Source organism: Gobius niger (assembly GCF_951799975.1).
Source record: "Gobius niger genome assembly, chromosome: 13".
In the NCBI taxonomy this organism is placed as follows: domain Eukaryota; kingdom Metazoa; phylum Chordata; class Actinopteri; order Gobiiformes; family Gobiidae; genus Gobius; species Gobius niger.
The window spans coordinates 31,200,098-31,222,981 of record NC_136864.1 but is presented as its reverse complement, the minus strand read 5'-3'; the positions used below and the strand labels follow the sequence as shown (position 1 = coordinate 31,222,981).

The 22,884-nt window shown below is 44.1% G+C and overlaps 1 protein-coding gene across 1 annotated transcript; it reads right to left on the bottom strand.

Moving 5' to 3' along the window:
• Positions 1 to 352: 352 nt before the first annotated feature.
• On the bottom strand, positions 353 to 22,665 carry hhla1 (HHLA1 neighbor of OC90; the record flags this gene model as incomplete). The annotated part of the gene is made up of 15 exons (XM_079568810.1): positions 353 to 438; positions 1,905 to 1,987; positions 2,730 to 2,871; positions 9,607 to 9,996; positions 11,756 to 11,830; positions 11,911 to 11,949; positions 12,946 to 13,026; positions 14,114 to 14,170; positions 14,295 to 14,378; positions 14,644 to 14,727; positions 16,995 to 17,078; positions 19,087 to 19,167; positions 20,890 to 20,940; positions 21,619 to 21,675; positions 22,584 to 22,665. The coding sequence occupies 15 exons, from the start codon at positions 22,663 to 22,665 to the stop codon at positions 395 to 397; spliced, it is 1,434 nt and encodes a 477-aa protein (XP_079424936.1). The 3' UTR covers positions 353 to 394.
• Positions 22,666 to 22,884: the final 219 nt, after the last annotated feature.

The window sequence follows — 22,884 nt, the reverse complement described above, 5'->3', positions numbered from 1 at the left end:
AGAGAGTCGGGGCGGACCACCAAAAAAATGTGCTGTATTATGACACTGAGAGAAGACGGTCCTTCTGACATCATCAGGTGGAACAAAGCACCTCCGTGTCATGGGAAGGAAAGAGACTGAATGTGCATCTATGAACATTATTGTTAAAACATGTTGAACTTTGTGGATTTGATTCTTTATTCATAAAAATAGCCAAACTATAGCAGTGGAAAACATCGAATGGTAGAAAAGTCCAAACTGGCCGTGTCACTGTGAGTCCACACCTCTGCTGTGCTCCTGCTCTTGGGCATGGGGGGGGGGGGGGGGGGCGGAGCCTGAGCCACGATGTGGGCGGGGCCTGATGGATGCCGTGGGCGTGGTGCTCGCTGACCCGCGGAAGCGCTCTCGGCGGTGGTCACAGTTTGTCGCACATCTTGGACAGACATCTTTGTTTGAGGTCTGCGGACGTAAACAGAAGGGTTCATTTAGGCACAATGGTCACAATGGTTACCTGAGCAGGTGAGTCTAAGCCCCGCCCCCTTCACCGGAACAGCTCCACATGTGTGGTAAGAGAGTCTGCTCAACAAAGGTCATGTGTGCTGTGACCAGAGAAACGGCGGGAGACGCTTCGAGGGGCTTTCACGCGCTTTATCCCACCACAAAAGGAAGAAACAGTGGTTCTTTTTGAAGCATCACCGCTGAAGCCGTACTGAGCGCCAGCAGAGATGGCTCCAGGCATTTTGTACATCATGACATTAGCGCTGAAATATAGATATTTTTAGAACTTTATTTAGAACATCATTTAGATCAGAGGTAACGAACATTGCGGTGTATATGTAAATACTGTATGTGCCTATTTACAGCCAGTCCCAGAGTCCGGGACATTGTGGCCTCCTTATCCAGGATCTGCCCTCGTGGAAAAATACATTGTGATAACAGTAGTCAATGGATTTTTTTTGCTGACTAAATGTTTATATCTTGACTAAAATGTAATGACATTTTCATCAAAAGACTAAGACTAAAACTAAATTAAAACATGTCAAAATGAACACTGGTGTAAGCTCGATACGGGTTTAAAGTAGTACATCTTTAGCAAATAAATGTATTTTTCCTTTTGAACATCAATTTCTTTCATTGTGTAGTAGTACAAGTACAAAACCCACTTCGGGAACCACGCTGTTATTGAAATAATTGGTCCAACACGACAGGATCCCACATTTAGTTAGCGATAAGTACTTGGCCTGGCAATTCATCCAAATGGAATCAAAATAGCAATCTCTACTTTGGTCAATGTCAATAATGGAAATGGACTTTAGAATCGTCGGGTTTACAGCCAGTTCTTTGGCAGAAACAGTTCCTAGCTTTAAAGTTTTGATGAGACAATGGAAGATTTTTATGTACTAAAGTGAAACTGGAGAAAAGCATTGTTTTTGTAGAAGTTACTGTGTGTCTAAGTTCATGAATCAGCTGCACTTATACATTATTCAAAAATATAATTGAATCCTCCAGTGAAGTCGTTACATCTCACGTAATCTTTTAAACCTGCTCCAGTGAATGTAAACGACGGGGCAGAGGAAGGACAGAGCTGACCTTAACGTCCAGCACTTTGCACACAGCCCTTACTCTGCAGACGTGGGAACACAATTTACTGAAAATGAGGGGTCACCAGTTCATCTTAGGCCTTAAGGATTTAAATGATCATAAACCAACAAGGCTAATGTGTTCCAAAGTATGAATTAAAAGCCTGAATTATGCATGATACGGGACCTTTCGAAATGGAATTAACTTAATGAAGTACAATCACAGAGTCCCACGACTCAGAGCTCCACTCAACATGAGATACACATTTGAATGTTTCTGCTAGATTAATGGTTATGTCCATGTAAAGCAGCTCTGCAGAGAGTGTGTGGTCTGTGGTCACTCACTTCTGGAGAAGGAGAGTCTTCGCACGCGTCGGCAAACCTCCAGTGTGTGCTTCTGGTACCACAGGTGGCTGTCCGAGCAGTATCTGCAACACAGGCGCCACCAGGGGGCAAATGGTCACCAACATTTTTCTACCCACGCCGTTTCCAAATGTCTCATTTCTCTTGTGAATTTATTTATTTATTTATTTATTTGATAGGGACAATGCATATTAATGAACAGTTGCAAAGGACCACTGTAAATATGCCAGATTATAGCAGAGATGCTAGTTTCCATCTGTAGTCCCTAGGCAGGCAGCACATACACAATTTACAATTTACAATTACATAATGTGATAACAATACATGCAGTAACAATTAAAAGTGTTCACAGGCCTGGTTTTCCTTTAGCCACAGTTTAAAACATGCTTTGAAAGTGGCCAGAGTTGGAGTCTCTCTGACTGATGAAGGGAGACTATTCCAGTACTTGTGCCTTTTACAAAGAGCACAGTCTGTCCAAAGGAGGTTCTCCTGTGTGGAACCTCACAGTCTGTCCAAAGGAGGTTCTCCTGTGTGGAACCTCACAGTCTCCTCGAGCTGATGCCCTGGTGCCCATCCCACTAACCGACTTTGGCTTGATGAAATCCTGAATGTGCTTACTCAAACTTACACACAAAGTGAAGTTGAAAAAGGCAAACAAACGCTCTTGAAAACACAGTCTCACTTTGAAATATGTGTAAGTAACCACTACTAAACCAATGACTACAGCGGCCATCGACCAAAACAGTGAATGCCGAGCCCTGCCTGCTGCTCATCATGATCAAAGAAAGCGTCCCTGTGGGTCCTCACCTCTTGGTGGGTCTCCTGGCTTTGAAGGACCTGCACATGCACTGGGAGTAGAACTTGCAGAGCTCGAACACGCAGGGCTGCAGTTTGTGGTTGCTGATCTTCACCGCGGACACCTCCAGCTCCGCTCTCCTCCACGGACAACCTCTCGACACAAGAACAACAGTCATCACCTTTCAGAGCGGTCCGATCAGTGGGCTCATTTCGACTCGTGCTTGCGTTGTAGCAGCTGGGATTCCCATTCAGAGCCCGGTCATAATATCCATCAATGTGAGAGGCTGTTCTACCACAAAGATACAAGGATAAATATCTATTTACGGAAATGTATTTGGTATGTACAGCATATTTCTTGATATTCTTGATTGTACTTATGATGCACTTTGACCTGAGCTCCCTCCCTTCCTTTCCTCCTCCTCCTCCTCCCTCCCTTAGCTCGTCCACCCTTCCTTTGCCCCTCCCCCGCTGCTCTGATTCCTTCCCATGCTTCCTCCCCTTCCATCTGTTCTTTCTTCCTTCGCATCCTCAGTGTTCCTTCATTCATCCCTCTCTTCCTCCCCCTCCTTATCGTTCATCATCCTCTTCTTTTCTCCATTCCCTTCACTGTCTTCCTCCCACTCTTCCTCCCCATCCTTCCTTCATTTCTTCACATCTCCCCCTCTTCCTTAATTCCTTCCCCCTTTTCCTCCCACTCTTCCTCTCCAACTTCCTTCCTTCTCTCTGTCTCCGCCTTTGCCTTCCTTCCTCACTTTCCTCCTCCCTTCCTAAAACTCTTTCTCTCTTGCTTTCATCTTTTCTCCCTTCTCCAGTCCTGTCCTCTCTGCCTCTATCTCATCCCTCCAGCCCCCCCTTTATCTTCTTCGTTCACTTCCTTTTTCTCTTTTTTTCTTCACCTCTGTCTTCCTCCTCCTTTCTTCTCCCACCCCCTCACCCCTTTTTCTTTTTTTGTGTGTAAATGAGACAGATCGCATCTCCATTTGTTGCTAGGCAGATCGCTGTGTTTGAGAGGTGGAGTCTGCTGCCCCCCAGTGCCGGTGCTCGGTAACAACCGAAAACACTCACCGAGGCACCAGTGGATCAAGTGCAGAGTCAGACTACACTCTCAAAGGAGCTAGAGCAGCCTGAATATTTACTCAAGAAGTAAAAACAAGGATAAAAACAAACATAGAAATATAGCCGCAAGCGGCGATTATCGGCCCTCACCGACCGCCCTGCCCCCTTTGGTGTCCCTCAATCTAAATTTACGGTATTGCTACTGCCTTTATGTTTGTTTTTTAAGTTTTTTCCCTAGGGTCTTAGTTTTAGGATTTTTGGAATGCGCTAATGTGCCCTCTCGGTATCTGACAAAGTTTTTGTCAGAAAAAACAACAACTTTTTTGACAATACTGAGAACCTTAATCTTAATTTATACATTACACAGAGAAAAATGTGAACACTGCATTCCAAATTATTATGCAAATGACATTTTTCTCTGATTTCCTAAATTGTCAACCCAAATGAAAGTCTTTAACTGGTCGAGGATCATTTACATGTGATGGAAAAAATCTCCTGTTTGGATGAAAACTGCCTCCCACCCTCATAGAAGTTTTTCTTGTTGAGGCTCCAAAAATGTCAATATCACATTCTACAAAATCTCATAAGAAAACCTATAACGCCACGTAATGAGTCCAAGAGTGTGACGACGACTCATCCAGGAGGTCACCAAAGAACCCAGAAGGACGTCTGAAGATCTGCAGCTTCACTGGGCTCAGTCCAAGTCGATAACTATAAGATAGACACTGAGCAAAAATGACATCCACGGAGAGTTCTGAGGCTGCCGACAAACAAGAACGCAACATCTCGTCTCTAATTTGCCAAAAAAACATCTGGATGATTCCCAAGACTTTTAGACAACGGATCTGTGGACTAACGAGAACAAAGGTGAACTTTTGTGATGCGAGGTGGAGCATGGAGGTGTGACGGTCTGGGGCTTCGCTGCTTCGGGACCTGGACAACCTGCTGTCATTGATGGAATAATGAATTCTATCAGGAACGTCCGGCCATCAGTTCAAGCCAGGTCAAAGTCCGGACTTAAACCCATGTGAGATGCTGTGGTGTGACCTCAAAAGGGCAGTTCATGCACAAACCCTCCAACATGGCTGAGTTAGACTCATTCTGCAAAGAACAGTGGGCTAAACCCCCTCCTCAGTGGTGCGACAAACTCACCAGTTTGACTTGACTTGACTTGAGTTACTGCTGCAAAGGGCGGCCCAACCAGGAGGCATTTACTTTTTCACACAGGGCCAGAGAGGTTTGGATTTTAGATGCAAAAAAATCATTAGCAAACTGCATTTTGTTTGGGATGTAATATACAAATGTGTCTTGATGAAAATTAACATTTAAGTGTGATAAATATCAGGGGTGGGAGTAAGTCACAAAATACAAGTCTCGAGTCAAGTCCAAGTTGTGGTCCAAGTTGCTGTAGCCGGCCCTCAAATCACAAACGTCTACTTGTCAAAATGTGTTTAATCTTGAAAATTACAAGTGCTTTCTCAAGCTTCTCAAAAATGAAAATTTAGGCTAAAATCAAACTTTTTAAAATCTTATGGATTTGGATTTAAAGGATCTGTATCCTGCTATTTTAGCCATTCGAAAGTAAAGTATAGGCATTTATATGATATATTGTACCTCTACCACTATGGAGCACTATTTTTTGTGAGAAATATAAGTATTTTCTGGGGGTATTTTCCAAACGCAGAAGACAAGACGCTTCTATTCAGTTAACTCCGCCCCCTCTTTCCGAGCTAATCCGCCCATGCATTATTAGCTGTAAAATAAATAGAAATATCACAGCAATAAGTGAAGTTACTTCACGATGCAGTTATAAGAAGTTGACATCTACAACACAGCTTCATAAATGGCTCACACACATGCTAACACACACGCTAACACACACGCTAACACACAAGCTAACACACAAGCTAACACACAAGCTAACACACACGCTAACACACACGCTAACCCACACGCTAACACACAAGCTAACACACAAGCTAACACACAAGCTAACACACACGCTAACACACACGCTCACACACATGCTAACACACACGCTAACACACAAGCTAACACACAAGCTAACACACACGCTCACACACATGCTAACACACACGCTAACACACACATGCTAACACACATGCTAACACACACGCTAACACACACGCTCACACACAAGCTAACACACACGCTAACACACAAGCTAACATGTGTTTTGATGGCACCACCGCTCTGTCCTGGCCTCTCCATCACATTGGGGACTCGCGTTGGTTGTAAAAGTTAATCCACTTTGAGAAGATTCACCAAGTGTCCATCAAGAGACACTATTTTGGTGATAGTCACTGAATCCCGGAAAGAAATTCCAACTTCTGGCGAGTGTCCTCTTCTTTAGAAGGTTGAAAACGCGCTTTTCTCCGTGATATTATTGTTAGGTAAGAAAAAAGAACAGGCGTGTCCAGAATAGTTTAGAAAGAGCTCCATCTTCTCATCCTTCAGTGTAAACATGACACCTGTTCAGACGCTCAGGGGTGCGTTTGTTTTGTGTTTGTTTTCAGCCCTGACCTGGAAGCGCTTATATATATATAATATATATATATATATATATATATATATATATATAATATATATATATATATATATATATATATATTTTTTTTTTTTTTTTTTTTAAGCTGTTTTACAAATTAAAATCAGGCTTCAGGAGGATTGTAGAGAACTGTGTGAATGAAGAAGGAAATAGAATAACAACATGGCTAAAAGCTCCACAAAGAGCTTTTAGCCATGCCTGGATTGATTACAAGAAAGCCTACGACTCAATGCAAACTCGATGAGGTTGTGGAAAACCACCCTTGAAGCCAATGGCAAGCCACTTGCACAAGTCTCCATCAAATGTGGCATATTCCAAGGAGACGCCCTGACCCCACTGCTGTTCTGCATAGGTCTGAACCCCCTCAGCCAAATAATCAACAAGACTGGCTATGGACACCGACTCAGGAACGGGGCCACCATCAGTCACCTCCTCTACATGGATGACATCAAGCTGTACGCCAAGAATGAGCGAGACATCGACTCACTGATCCATACCACCCGGATATACAGTGCAGACATTGGGATGTCATTCGGACAAGAGAAGTGTGGTCGGATGGTGACTCAGAGAGGGAAGGTAGTCCACACAGAAGGGGTCTCACTCCCAGAAGGAACAATAGCAGACATTGAGGACAGTTACAAGTACCTCGGAATCCCACAAGCAAATGGCAACCTCAAAGAGGCGACAAGGAAAGCGGCTACGGCCAAATACCTCCAACGAGTAAGGCAGGTCCTAAGAAGCAGCTCAATGGCAAGAACAAGTCCCAGGCAATAAACAGCTACGCCCTGCCAGTAATCAGATACCCTGCAGGAATAATAAGCTGGCCAAAGGATGAGATACAGACCACAGATGTTAAGACGCGAAAGCTCCTAAACATGCACGGAGGGTTCCACCCCAAATCCAGCACCCTGAGACTGTACGCTAGCCGTAAGGAAGGAGGCCGAGGACTAGTGAGTGTTAGAGCCACTGTCCAGGATGAAACATCCAAGATCCATAAGTACATCAAGGACAAGGCTCCGACAGATGACGTGCTCAGTGAATGTCTCAGACAATGGGGAACAGAAGATGAGGTGCTGGAGGTCCCGTCATGGGAGGACAAGCCCCTACACGGCATGTACCAGCGAAACATAACGAAAGTGGCGGATATCAAGAAATCCTACCAATGGCTAGACAGAGCCGGACTAAAGGACAGCACAGAGGCTCATCATGGCTGCACAGGAGCAGGCCTTGAGCACCAGAGCAATAGAGGCCCAGATCTATCACACCAGACAAGACCCAGGTGTAGACTGTGCAAAGAGGCCAATGAGACAATCCAGCTTTACAGACCTGCAGGGTGTAAGATGCTGCAGGGAAAGCTTACATGGAGCGCCATAACCAAGTGGCTGGTATAGTGTACAGGAACATCTGTGCAGAGTCTGGGCTGGAAACCCCAAGGTCAAAGTGGGAAACACCTCCAAAGGTGGTCGAGAATGACCAAGCCAAGATCCTGTGGGACTTCCAGATACAGACGGACAGAATGGTAATGAACCAACCGGACATTGTGGTGGTGATAAAGAGCAGAGGAGCCGCTGTGGTCGACATAGCAATACCAAGACTTCAACATCAGGAAAAAGGAACACGAGAAACTAGAGAAATACCAGGGGCTCAGAGAAGAGCTGGAGAAAACCTGGAGGGTGAAGCATCAGTGGTGCCCGTGGTCGTTGGGGCACTCGGGGCAGTGACCCCCAAACTGGAGGAGTGGCTCCAGCAGATCCCAGGAAATACATCTGACATCTCGGTCCAGAAAAGTGCAGTTCTAGGAACAGCAAAGATACTGCGCAGAACCCTGAAGCTCCCAGGCCTCTGGTAGAGAACCCGAGCAGGAGGAAAAAAAAAAAGAGAGACCGCCCGCGGAGGGTGAGGAAGATATTTTTATATATATATATATATATATATATATATATATATATATATATATATATATATATATATATATAGTATATGGGTAATGTAATGTTTTCTGAAACAGCTGTTAGTGATGTCACTTCCCCTGTGTTTTCTGCCCTGGAAAAGACGGTCGAATTGGGCAAATGCTGCTGACGCTCTAGTTCACTAACTGCATAGTGAACAGAGCAAGGATCAGGAAATAGAAGCAAAGTATTTGAGCTTTCGGATGGAGCCCTTGTATCCAAGAGTCTGTGCCAGACACCGACGCACAGGAGGCTTTAAACATCAATCAGAGAGTGATTGTGAGTTACACTCTCTTCCTGTCTCAAATGGCCCGCTCTAATCATTCCTTCAATGTTTTGCGTGATGTGCGTTCTGTCTGCAAAAGCACGAGTGACATCCACGCGTCTTGTTTTGCGTCTTCCTTGCGCATGTACAATCTCAAAACAGAAGACGGATCGACCCGGACTCACCATGGCGTGCAGCGTAAAGCGTCGCTTCCAACAGCGGAGACTTTAGTACAAAAGGAGAGAGAAAGTAAGTACTGTATATCTGCGGGCATGAATCTGCAGCGGCTCCAGTCTGCAGGCTTAAACACTGACGTGGTGGGTCCAACTAGAAAACTTATCAAAGTTATCTTTAATATATTAAGTATAAACAGTTAACTATTGCCTAAATATTCCCTTAAGTCCTATAAGCAGTCAGCTGTAAGAAAAAAAAAATGAAAATAAAAAATCACGGCTCATCCCTACTGGCTGATCCTTCTTTTGCAGCAGTAACTTCTTTTCTGTAGTTACAGATCCGACGCTCACAACCATCAGGATGAATCTTGGATCATTCCTCTTTACAGTTCAGTGAGATTCAGGGGGTGTACTTACTTATTCCACACTCTCCTGTGAATGTTTACATGTTATGGCCAATAAAATGATGATAAAATTTAAATGTTTGGGTGGTGTTAGTTATTAGTTTAGGCAGACACCGTTTAATCATTCAATCAGACCACAGCAATGTGACAAATTCCAAACTTTTTTCTTTCCACTATACATGAAAATTGCAGGGAGGGGCAGAGCAGGGTTCACTACTGACAAAAACATTCAAAAAGACATTAACACCAAAAACACCATTAATAACTATAGGGACAACCAACCCCACTCCCCATGACAGTGGATTTTCCTGCCTTTGTCACTAACAACTATTAAATGTAATAGGATGTGAACAAGGGAAAGAGGCCGACTTTCAAATGAATGTATGTGGCTCTGTGTGATGTTGTGTCTCTCCAATATGTTCCTTTAAATATCTGACATTATTTTAAGGCAGGATTCAAAGGGCCCTCACCTGGTTGCTCTGCACTGACGGCCTCTGTGGGAGTTGTAGATCTCCTGAGTGCAGTTGTGGTCCTTTGTGGATGCTCGCTCGGCGTGTGGGCGGCGCCGGTGGATGGTTGTCTCTGTGTGCTGCCCTCTGCTGGTGGAGTGCGTGTGGTTAAAACCATCAGGACGTGTGTGGGTGAGGCAGTGGGACTCTTCGGGGACACTCGGGGGGCCAGAGAGGCCGGTCTGGATGCTGGCGCAGTAGCAGAGATGGGTTGGGGGAAGTGGTCTGCAGTATTGGTAGTACTGGAGTACTTGGCCGGTGTAGCTGGTATTGGAGTACCCGGGTGTGAGGTTATGGGGGGAATCGCTGCCCCACCTTCGCTGGACAGTTCAGCCAGGGACGAGGGAGAAGCTGTGGGCAGATGGAACTTTTCGTTGTTATTGTAAACTCTGTCTTCTTGTCCTACTTCCACAGCACACATCCCAGTCAAGTCCTGATTAGTGCCAGTGCAGCCTCCAGTCATTAAAGCTTTAACTTTAATGTTTATACACGGTTAAATAATGTTACTCCATATACTGTAAAAACATCATTTTAAAAATCTGCTTTAGGTTATGATTTACTGGTGTTGTCATCCTAAAGGAGACAGATTATGACACTTGTTTGTTCAGTCGGTGCTGCTGCTGTGGAGACGGGCCAGGACATTCTGAGGCGCACATACACGGCGTTAAGTGCTAGAATCAATGGCCGCCGCTTTATGACCGCGCCGCTAGGGGCCGACATTGCTCCATATGCACATTCTAAACAACTATAAAGCCTGGTGTCTAGTAAAACTTTCTACAGCCGGATATTCCTCCTGAGATGACGCTGGGTTAGTTACAATTCCAGGGACCAGGCAGGTTTTCATAAGAAACATTTTAGACATCTCGTATACTAATGAGGGCCGGGGTTTGATTGACAGGCTGCTAGCTCTAATGCTAACGACGCAGCCGCGGCTATGACTACAGTGACACTTATGTCCTTATTAGGAACATGCGTCTGTAAATGTCTATTAATTCTACAGTCTATGGTTAGAACTCTTGCCTCATCGGAAGACGGTCCCTCTAGGTTGCGTTCATCTTATAGAATACTATTTCATTTGGAGCAGGTGTCAAAACAACTCTATGGGAAAGTAAACAGTTGTTTAAATACATTTCAATAAAGGAAATGTCCAAATGTTTTCCCTGATCATTATCTGACAGTCATTGGATTCACAAACCTGACACATTGTTCTTTTTCTACTGACCAACATCACGCTCATGTTTTTGAATATTGTCACCACTTCTGGACGCCTTTCAGAGGGAATAATTAGACCATAGTTCATATTTTTTTTATTTTGTTTTATGTGAATTGGCTCAGGAATTTCAGAAATATTCACAATAAACTAAACTAGAAATCTGCAGTTACCATAGTTACCGCCATGGAAGTTTCAGCTGCCCTCCAGGTTCTTTTCAATGTTAGGATGTCACGTGACCGAAACCTATTCCCAGTCCATGTGGGCCTGCCTGTGAGGGGTTCTGTGTCTAAATCTGTTAGACTCGCTGGTTTCCGCCACAAACGTAAAACATGCACAGTAGGCTCACTTCAAGCTTCAGACCAAACCTGACTCAAGATCTTTAAGCCAGCTGGTTCCACTGGACTTACTTACCAGTCTCATACATTCCAGACGCACTTAATGGCTGGTTATGAGTTATTCAGATACTTTAAGGTGAGTTTGGCCATTTATACCTGGCAACCCTGGCCCTGGACGGCACCGAAGAATGGAACAAATGCAAAGAACAAACATCCATTTGGGCAGAAAAAAAAAAAAAAAGTTTTTAGAGAAACCACCTAATATGAGCTTTATCTTTGTAATGGACAGTGGTGCAGATGGTAGAACTCATGAGCTCATGATCGGAAGGTCGTGGGTTCGAATCCCGGCTTGTGCAGGTGCACATTGCCATTGTGTCCTTGGGCAAGACACTTCACTCTCCTTGCCTCCAGTGTCTGCATACATTGGTGTGTGAATGGCTGACTGGTTCATTGATGCCAAAGTGCTCTTTAGGTTGAGAACCTTAAGTTAGCGGGCTCTTGCGGACATGTGACTGCGATTGAGGTAGAAGTATTCTATGTGAGTATGTGGGTGGGCACTGACCGTGAGCGGTGGAGTGGACGCGGCTCACTGGAGGGGACATGATGAGACTGCGGTTGACTGATCCTGAGGTCCACTCTGTCGGTCACAAACACACACTGCTCTGTGTTAAAGACTACGGCACAAACAGCACGTGCCATGAGGAGCAGACACCTCACCTACAGCCACCGGAGCTCTGCTGGCAGACGTGTTCTTCCCTGGAGAGAGGAGAGAAGGGCTAAGAAAACATCACAGCAGCAGCATTAACAGGCCTGAGACTTTCTCCAGGCTTAAACCCACAGCCAGGGATTCAAAGTTGAAAACATTATCACCACCAGGGAGCAGGAAGCAGTTTAAAATTGAAACCAGTGCAACAGAGCAAGATGGACGTCAAAAACAAGAGCTCTTACTCAAGGAGGAGGGAACCACCTGATGACATCAGCAGGTGCACGAGAAGGAGGATTCTTAAAGGTACGTGCACGCCAAACGCGGTTCACACGGCAGAGGCGGTTGATTCCTGTGTATTGTCAGTGTAAGTGCACACGCGTGTGCGGGTGATGAGTGTGTGTCAGAGCGGTGTCAATCAGCGGCAACAGCCAGAAGTTCAGAGGCTTGAACACACGGGGAGGAGGCAGGAGGAGGTCAGTGTCTGGGTGATGTGAGTGAGGAGAGGTCAGTGTCCGGGTGGTGTGAGTGAGGAGAGGTCAGTGTCCGGGTGGTGTGAGTGAGGAGAGGTCAGTGTCCGGGTGGTGTTAGTGAGGTCAGTGTCCGGGTGATGTGAGTGAGGTCTGTGTCCGTGTTGTGTGAGTGAGGTTAGTGTCCGGGTGTTGTGTGTGTGTGTGTGTGTGTGTGTGTGTGTGTGTCCCTCCATTGTTGAGCTTTTCCTCTGCTTTTTTTTTGTGACGTTCTAATACACACACAGGGAAATAGATTTCCCGTGTGCGTGTGTTCATTCACGTGTTCGTGTTCATGTGTTCTTGTACTTTGACATTGTGAGGACCAGTTTGAGTGTTTAACTAACAGAGTGAGGACATTTTGGGTGGTCCTCACTTATTTGAAGGGCTCTTTGAGGGTCAAGATGTGGTTTGAGGGTTAGGGTTAGAATTGGGTTAAGACTAGGCGTTAAGGTTTGGGGTTAGGGTTTGGGTAATACATTATGTCTATGAGAGTCCTCACTAAGATAGCAGTACAAGATTGTGTGTGTGTGTTCTCACCAGTGTGCGGCCCCTCCACGATGGTCTGGTTGAACAAAGGGGTGATGGAGTCTACGGCCCATAGCTCCGGGCGCTCTCTGCCTGGAAACACACACGATCTTCACACGCCTGTGCTTGAGGCGGAGAGCCCTGGTTATGGGCCAAAGGGATCCTATTGTACATGTTTTCCCCATTGATTTTACTCCCACTTAAGGTGAGACATTGCAAGAGGAATCATCAATGTTTGATGCTGTTATTTATTGATTTTTGGCTCATTTTGTCACTTTACATTGTAAGTAAATTAGACCAAATCCATTTTATTATTTGCAAAATTACAGCTGTGGATTTGGTCCATTCACGAATTCGTGACTGGCCTGGCCACGCCCTCCTTCACAACGCTCTGAAATCCAAATATGGTTATTTCCTTTGTGGAAGACGCCAACCGTGAACATGTTGATTGATATTGATTATATGAGTTTGTGTGTGGGACAGAGTGGGTCTTGGTGATGGTTGTGCAACATCACGGTGAATTTCAGAAGTGGAGAATCCCTCCTCTAACAGAACTGCTGTGCATCTTCTGACAAAACAATAAAATAAATAATCCATCCATCCATCCATTTTCTTCCGCTTTATCCGGGGTCGGGTCGCGGGGGCAGCAGTCTCAGCAGAGATGCCCAAACTTCCCGATCCACACACACCTCCTCCAGCTGTTCTGGGGGGACCCCGAGGCGACACCAGGCCAGCTCGGAGACATAGTCCCACCACCGTGTCCTGGGCCTTCCATATATTTTAATATATCAATACAATCCTATACAATAAAACTAGGCTTTTACATAGAAACAACCAATCAATGAAAAATATAGCCTTCAATGTTGTAGTATTGGTCACGGGGGTGGATGTTTGGGGGCCAATCTTGCCTATGGCCCTAAATTGGCTTGGGCCAGCCCTGTATTGAACTTTATTTGGACGTTATATTCATGACAGATTTTTCAATGTCTAACTCCTCAATTACTGAGCATTGAGCCTTTGAATTTTCACCGGTTATTTCACATACAAAATAAATCATTAATGAAAGATATAATAGCATTACATTATTGTTAGGTATAGGCTGTTCTGTCTGACCCTGAGAGCATTCCTATAAAGTGAACTTATTTTTGGGGGTTGCCTGTCGCCTGGCCCGTGCACTCACCCAGCTGTCCGGCCATCACACAGATGTAGATGCAGTCCGAGTTGTTCCGCTGTGAAACTAGAATATAAAAACACACCCAATGTACAAGTTAGAAACAAAAACCTCGGACTCTGACCCACACAGCTAAACACTAAAGCTCCCAGTACAGGATGATTGGAATGGATGAAAAGTGTGAGCTGACCGGAGAGGATGGAGGCCGACTTGAAGAGCTCGTGGAGGTAACTGCTGGAGTTCCCCATGACGTCCAGCAGAATGGCTGTGAAGTCTGAAAACATACAGTGACTGTGAGTTATCACCCATAAACTAGTGCCGTCCTGTGCAGCCCTCTGGGAATGATGGAAACCAATACATTTTGATATGTGAAGAATGGAACCTGCCTCTGTGTTCAACATCACTGACCTGTTTGCTTTTGGGTGATTCATATAAATAGCTAAAGTTGCCTTTGTTAGAACCTCATTACTTTTCCATTTTGCAGCAAAAGCCTGTGTGACCTCCACCAAACACAGGCCTGATGGTGTGGATGTGCTCACCCGTGAGGTCGTTGGTCTGGTTGGTGACGCAGTAACAGAAGCGTCTCCTGAACATGCTGCTCTCGATGTTTTTGACACTGGAAACTGAAACACAGATAAAAGGCTGATCACGCTTCTCACCCGGGGGTCGCAGGACCATCACAGTCGATACATGTCAGCCTGGTTAATGTTATCTTGATGCACACATGAAGCAGAACTCTGTAAAGACACTGCATTTTGACTTAATGTTTTTATCTCAAGTTAAAAGGGATCTGGCCGTTAAAAAAAATCAATCAATCAATCAATCAATCCTTTCCGTAGTCCCTCTGGGGTTAATACTTTCATCTCCCCCTGGGGTCTCTGGCCAGAAAATCACAATTGCAACTTTCCCTGCACTGGGTCAGAGGTGCAATACACACTAATAGAATCACGAAGAAGCTAACGGGCAAAGCTAACTGTGGGCTAGTGCCACTTTAGCAGTGTTTACAGCCAAATTTGGGTGGAAAAAATGATCTGCGCACAGTATATAGTATGTATATATGTATATATGGTCTCTTTTTACTCCAAGCTCAGGTCCTCTCCTGTCGGCCTGGGAGCTTGAGTGTTCTGCAGTATCTTTGCTGTTGCTAGAACTGCACTTTTCTAGACTGAGATGTCGGATGTGTTTCCTGGGATCTGCTGTAACCTGTCCTCCAGTTTGGGGGTCACAGCCCCGAGTGACTAGTGTACAATAGATGTATTTTGTGTTTTGCTACTTAATTCTCCAAAATGATTCCTTTTTATGTTTTTATGGTATTTGATTTTCACATAATGTCATATTTTGTCTCTCACTACTGGATCATAAATCAGACTTTACGCTCAGTTACTCACACTACTCAAGCAGTTTTCTCTCCAAGTACTTTTTTACTCTTACTTGAGTAAATATTTGGCTACTCGTCTCACCTCTGTTTATAATATGATAAAACAGGGTTAGGCAAGTTTCCTTGGTCATGAGCCATGAGCAGCCAAAGCTTCTAAAATTCTGTTATTGAAAATCAATAGACGTGAATGTGGAAGAAAGGCACCATGTCACTGTTTTTCAGTGTTTTAACAAGTGGGTGTACTTATTGTTCTCAAGATCATCTTATGAAGATATATGCTTGAGCATAATATACTACAATATTAAGTGTGAGACTTGTGAGTGTATACAGTGGCAAGAAAAAGTGAGGACACCATCTGCACGAACTAACACCACCCACACATTTACATTTGATCATATTTTTATTGGCCATAACATGTAAACCTTCACAGGACAGGGAGGAATAAGTAAGTACACCCCCTGAATCTCACTGAACTGCAGTTTTGTAAAGAGGAACGATCCAAGATTCATCCTGATCGTTGTGAGCGTCTGATCTGCAACTACAGAAAAGCAGTTACTGCTGCAAAAGAAGGATCAGCAGATATTTAATACAGGGGTTCACTTACTTATTCACATGCTGTTGTGAATGTGAATCCACAGCACTACTGGAAAAATATTCAGTGGACTGTTGGACCCAATAAGTAAGTGAACCCCTGTATTAAATATCTGCTGATCCTTCTTTTGCAGCAGTAACTACTGCAACGATCAGGATGAATCTTGGATCATTCCTCTTTACAAAACTGCTGCAGTTCAGTGAGATTCAGGGGGTGTACTTACTTATTCCATGCTCTCCTGTGAATGTTTACATGTTATGGCCAATAAAAATATGATGAAATGTAAATGTTTGGGTGGTATTAGTTTAAGCAGGCAGTGTTTACTCAATCCTATTATTTTGATGAAGATCAGACCACATTTAGTGACCAGTTTAGGCAGAAATGTGAGAAATTCCAAACGGTGAACTTACTTTTTCTCGCCACTGTACATTAATATGAGGACATGCTAATCTTCCTGAGCTGCTTTTGATTTAAAGGACCACACCATAGATCCTCACGCTTTCATTTGATCAAACAGTTCATGTTTTTCTAATGTTTTGATGTTTGGTCTGGTCATTTTGACTGAAAACCAAAAAATAAATTACAGGAAAGTGTTGGTCTGTGAGTTTAAATGTCTTACAAATGTAAAAGTTTGACGTAATATTAAAGGTATAATGGTATTTGTTTTAAAAGTCCCTTTCCTGATCTCATGAACTAGTCTTTATATTAGTGTGGTTTGACCAGGATTAGTTGATATCTGCTTCCTCGCGCTCCTGTAGTGTGGAAAGCCTTTTGTGGAGACACTTTTAAACGTGGTCTTTGCGTCTGTTGAGAATGTGATTAATCCACGCGCAGTTCCTGATTCACAGCAGGAGATGGCGCTGTGGCACTGCGGTGTGGCGACTGGTGTCAGTGTGTAGTGTGGACAGTAGGGGGCGTACTGTTGTAGACCAGCAGCGTGAGCTTGTGCAGAGCCATGGAGCTGTAGGAGGTGACGCTGAGCAGAGAGAAGAGCTGAGGAGAACCTGAGGAGACACGCACACACACACACGCACACACACACACACACACACACACACACACATGAGCGGTCAGACGGGCCTGACTCTGGGCTTTCCGCTCATTACTTTAAGAAGAGGAACATGACTAGGAGCAGGTTTCTAAACAAGACAGCAGTTTCAATATACACATGTCCAGTAAAAAACAAACAAACACAAAACACACATTTAATATGCATCTGACACTATATAAAACACAATATTTGTATTTGCTGTATTATCAAGTATTAGGTATAGAGCTCAACAGTCCCGCCCTCTTTCGGTCACGTGCCAGAATCCTTGGCGTAAAATACACCGTCGATTGTTTGAAAAATTCGAATATTAAGAGTTTGAAAGAAAGACTCCAGCGAATCAGCTCGGTGCTAACTACAGACCATTGCACGGATATTTCAAAAGAAAGAAAACAATTCTTGAAATGGGAAAATGATTTAGTAACTTCAGTTTATAACGTTTTGGACAAATCGTCAATTTAACCTTGTGTTGTTGTTTCCACGAGTTAGCACAGAGTAGCTGGCGTCGTGCTTTTAAACTCTTAACATTTATATTTTTTGAAGAATCAAGGCTAAACATAAATGGGATATTTTACGTCCGGACACTGACACGTGACCTGAATCAATTCTCTTTTATTTAAATTGTGCTACAGTCAGTCGTTTCCTCAGAGCTGCTCAGCCTCCACCTCTAAATTCTTCAAAAAGTCTATGAGGAAAACAAATAGGTGGGCAATGAGCTGACTACTCTGAGACCTGTTGTTTCCCTAATTGACAGATACTGCAGATTCATTAGGGAAACACTAAGTAAACATGGTTTGTGTGAGGGTGAACAGAGCTGACAGGGTTAGAACTGCAGCCTCACAGTCCGGCCTCAGGGAGACAGCTGCAGCCCGGTCCAGTACTCACTTACATTTACTCTAGTGCATGTACTCAAGTCACTTTTGGAAGAAACTGTACTTTTATCTTTTGCATACAGTACTTTTTATTTCTACTTGAGTAATATTATAATCAAGTATCCATACTCTTAAGATAGTAACTCGGGCCTCCGTGAGTAGATCTTTCAGTGACAAACATATGTTTATGGTATTTTCACATTATTTTATGTTTTTCAATGAAGATTGAAATCATCCAGGTCGATACAACACTTAAAGTGAATCATTTCCTCTGGACAGTATTCATGTATAGCTGCCTGACATCCAGGTTAGGCCTGGTGACCATGCAGTCTACAACACCTGTGCACTTGGAGTATGTTGTATTGACCTTTATTTAACCAGGATAGTCCCACTGAGATTAAGAATCTCTTTTTCAAGGGAGTTCTGGCCCCAGAGGGGAACCTATTGTATGTGTTTTTAGTGTTAGGGGAAACCGGAGTACGTGGCGGAAACCTACGCAGACGCGGGGAGAACATGCAAACTCCACCTGGGACCTTCCACCCAATCTACCATCGGATGAGACTTTACATGTTTGGTCCTTTGAAGAAGAGAATTATGTGCACAAGAATGTCCAGTTGAAATGATTTAACTTTTAAGTATGTTTTGTTTTTCATAATTTATGTCGCGACTGAAACATGAATCAGACTTTAATGCTCAAACTGTTACTCCATTACTCACTCTCTCAGTACTTTAAGTACAACTTTCTCCAAATAGTTTTTTTTTACTGTTACTTGAGTAAATATCTGGGCCTCTACTTTTTACTTCTACTTCAGTAAAATTATCTTAGCGTAACGTTACTCTTTTACAAGCCATAAAGTTCTTGAAGCATATTTCTTTTTTCGAGGAACAGTTTGCGGTAAAAGTGGGTCCTTTGATTTGAAAGGTTTGTAGACAGATAATTTAGTAGACCTGACTTGTGTCTTTGAGCAGCAGACTGTACCTTCTGACCTGCCCTCCAGCTCAGTTTGAAGCTGTAGGCTGAGCGTGTAGCACGTCTATGTCATCACGAGAACACGGACCGTAGAAAATACAAATGTTGATGGAGGTTAGCACCTGATTGGCTGGAGTTGATGAGAGTATTGACAAGTGAAGTCAGGTCGATGGCTGCAGGGTCAAAGTGCTCCCCCGGGAATTCTGGGAAACACAGTGCAGAGCTAGCTTCAATCTTCCACACATTCACAATGATGAGGTGATTGTGATAACAAGAACTGCGAGACATGCAGCTCAGGAGGAGGAGCTGAGACTGAACCAGGACTAAACCAGGACTGAAAGAGGTCTAAACCAGGGAGTAACAGGACTTAAAGAGGTCTAAACCAAGGTGGAACAGGACTTAAAGAGGTCTAAACCAAGGAGTAACAGGACTTAAGAGGTCTAAACCAAGGTGGAACAGGACTTAAGAGGTCTAAACCAAGGAGTAACAGGACTTAAGAGGTCTAAACCAAGGAGTAACAGGACTTAAGAGGTCTAAACCAAGGAGTAACAGGACTTAAAGAGGTCTAAACCAAGGAGTAACAGGACTTAAAGAGGTCTAAACCAAGGAGTAACAGAACTTAAAGAGGTCTAAACCAAGGAGTAACAGGACTGAAAGAGGTCTAAACCAAGGAGTAACAGAACTTAAGATGTCTAAACCAAGGAGTAACAGAACTTAAGAGGTCTAAACCAAGGAGTAACAGGACTTAAAGAGGTCTAAACCGAGGTGTAACAGGACTTAAGAGGTCTAAACCAAGGAGTAACAGGACTTAAAGAGGTCTAAACCAAGGAGTAACAGGACTGAAAGAGGTCTAAATCAAGGAGTAACAGGACTTAAAGAGGTCTAAACCAAGGAGTAACAGAACTTAAAGAGGTCTAAACCAAGGAGTAACAGGACTGAAAGAGGTCTAAACCAAGGAGTAACAGAACTTAAGATGTCTAAACCAAGGAGTAACAGAACTTAAGAGGTCTAAACCAAGGAGTAACAGGACTTAAAGAGGTCTAAACCGAGGTGTAACAGGACTTAAGAGGTCTAAACCAAGGAGTAACAGGACTTAAAGAGGTCTAAACCAAGGAGTAACAGGACTGAAAGAGGTCTAAATCAAGGAGTAACAGGACTTAAAGAGGTCTGAATTAGGACCAAACCATGAACCGTTTCTCTCTAAACACAGTAAATGGTCTCCAGGAGGGTGGGTTATGGGTCCCTGCAGAGGAAACTCATATTGGGCCAATATCATCTCCGTGATCAATAATGTAAAGCTGTCTGTTCAGGTTTATTAGGACACTCGCTCCCAGGAGGGGTTTAAACGGCGGTTCATGAGTCCAGAGAGAGGACGTGGTTAACGCACTGCACTGTGATTAAAACATTGTGAAAAATTCAGTGCTACATCCAGGACTAAAGCAGAACTAAATCATGAGTGGACCAGAACTAAAAGGCGGCTGAACCAGGACTGAAGCAGCATTAGACCAAACATTATTGTGAACTGTCTTAAGGCCAAATCAAACCCCAACAGTCATGTCTCTTGCAGTGGTGCACACTGGTCAGTACAGCAGACCTCCTTCTGTTGTCCACACTCGTCAGCACTGCAGACCTCCTGCAGTGGTGCACACTGGTCAGTGCGGCAGACCTCCTATTGTAGACCACACTGGTCACTGGTCAGTACTATGGACCTCCTATAGTAATACATATTGGTCATTTCTTTGGACCTCCTGCAGTGGTGCTCACTGATCAGTTTAGTGGACTTCCTGTAGTTATCCACACTGGTCACTGGTCAGTACTATGGACCTCCTACATTAGCCCATACTGGTCATTTCTGTGGACCTCCTGCAGTGGGGCACACTGGTCATTTCTGTGGCCCTCCTGCAGTGGGGCACACTGGTCAGTACCTGCGGACTCCTGCTCCTCGGTCGGTCTCTGAAGCTCCTCGCTCCTCAGTCCTGCTCAAAACAAAACATTGCAATTACCACGCTTAATTATGGTTCCCTGAGTGAAGAAACTGTTTCTAATTTCTTATTCTATATTTTTGTGGTCTACAATTCTCTTGTTGTTAACCTTGTGAGCCACAAGAAAAAATAGAAAAAGGAAAAACGCACAGAGCTTTTTATACAGTTCTGTGATACTTTCGTAACTAACAATGCTTTTAGCTTTTTTTTTATGCACCTAGTATGTTTTCAGATTGTGTCATTTCCATAACTCGATCATTTGGTCACATTTATGGATCAAGCTTCTGTAGAAAGGAATGCTTCGTGACTGTAGGAGCTCCCAAGCTGCAGTTTGGAGACGCCTGTTCGATTTGTATGGATGGACCAACGGGACCCACCTGTGAGTAGCTGATAAGACTGTGCAGGCTGTCAATCTGATGTTATCACAATGATCAGGAGTGAAAGGCACACAGGCCCATGACAGGTGGTGAGTCAAAGAATGATCTGTTGGTCTGCATTTTGGAACATTCAAGACCAGAATCTTGTATCAAATAATCATAGCTGGACTTCCTTCAGGGGGGAAACTGTATCTGGCTAAGATGTAGGAAAAATATGCCGACATCCTACAGGAAGGGCATTCAGCTCATATTCAGACAAGTTAAGAACACATGTGTCTACGTCAGCTCTCTGTACCTGCTGTGTGCTCCTGTTCGTCCCGCCGCTGCCTCCACAACTGCACAGGTCCTGGTCCTAGGGAGCAGCAGAGGATGGGAGGATGAGACCATGCAGGAGACAGACCCATATTCAGGTGATCGGTGTGAAAGCCCCAGCACTGGCTGAGGTGTTAGCCTTTGCATACTTCTTTACTGCGGAGCTGATTTGAAAGTAACTGTGTTTGTGGCAATTTCACAACAATGCAGGGTGAATAATTAACATCTGTGAAATATAAGGCAATGTGGATACATCTGGTATTGCATCAGGCCCCGCCCTCAGCCTCTGACCCACCAGAGGAGAACCACTGCATTTGAGTGACTTCATGGTTTTGTGCCAACACGCTCTCTCTCTCTCTTACATTTATTTTGAATGTACTGTGTGTAAACTGCGGAAATTGTCATTTTTAAAGTGAGAGTGAGAGTGAAATTTGAAAGTAAACATTCAAGTTCTTCTCCTCCTGATTGGACCAGAATGCCACTCTTTGTTTGCAAAATAAATATAGTCAAGCTCCTCCCCCTTGTCTCCTGATTGGACCTGACAGGCCAGTTCACAGGAACACTTGTCTCATTGGTCAAAGTGACAGCCTGGTGATTCTGATTAGTTTCTGAAATCAGCAAAGGGAGGGACTTTCGAAAAACATATTATCATTTAATATGACTTATGTTCTTATGTAATAAATGTATAAAACAGTGAAACTTACAGATTAACCTTTAGGTACATCTCCAGACACAGTTTCACATGTTATGTTTCTTAACTATTACATTCCCTTCAACCGCAAGTGACCAGTGGGAGTAAGTTCACTGATAATCAATGGCCCTGTTCGTCACGTTCACTTTCCCTGTTTTCATGCTTTCATCTCAGCACCTACAGTATGTGACCCCCTGACCAGGGTCACAGTGTTAAAGTTCACTTTTGTTTCGTACCGTATGTGGAAGTGGACGTACCTGTTGGCGACCACAGCAGCAGGAACCCGGCTGATCCACAGAGCAGTAAACAGAGAGGGAGAGACTTCTGACAGCGAGCCATCCTCCTTCAGAGCCTGCCACACACACCCACACACACACTAGTACTTTATAGATAAACTGGGTTCAAACCTGTACCAAAACTAAGTAGTGGTGAAAGACATTTTGGGCCTGATTTGCTAAGCGTTTTGGACTGAAGTGGTGGAAAAAGCAGGTGTAGACAGCTCGAAGGGAATCTTGTTTCATTTTTGAAGAAGCTAGTTATTAGAGGAACCACTCAGAT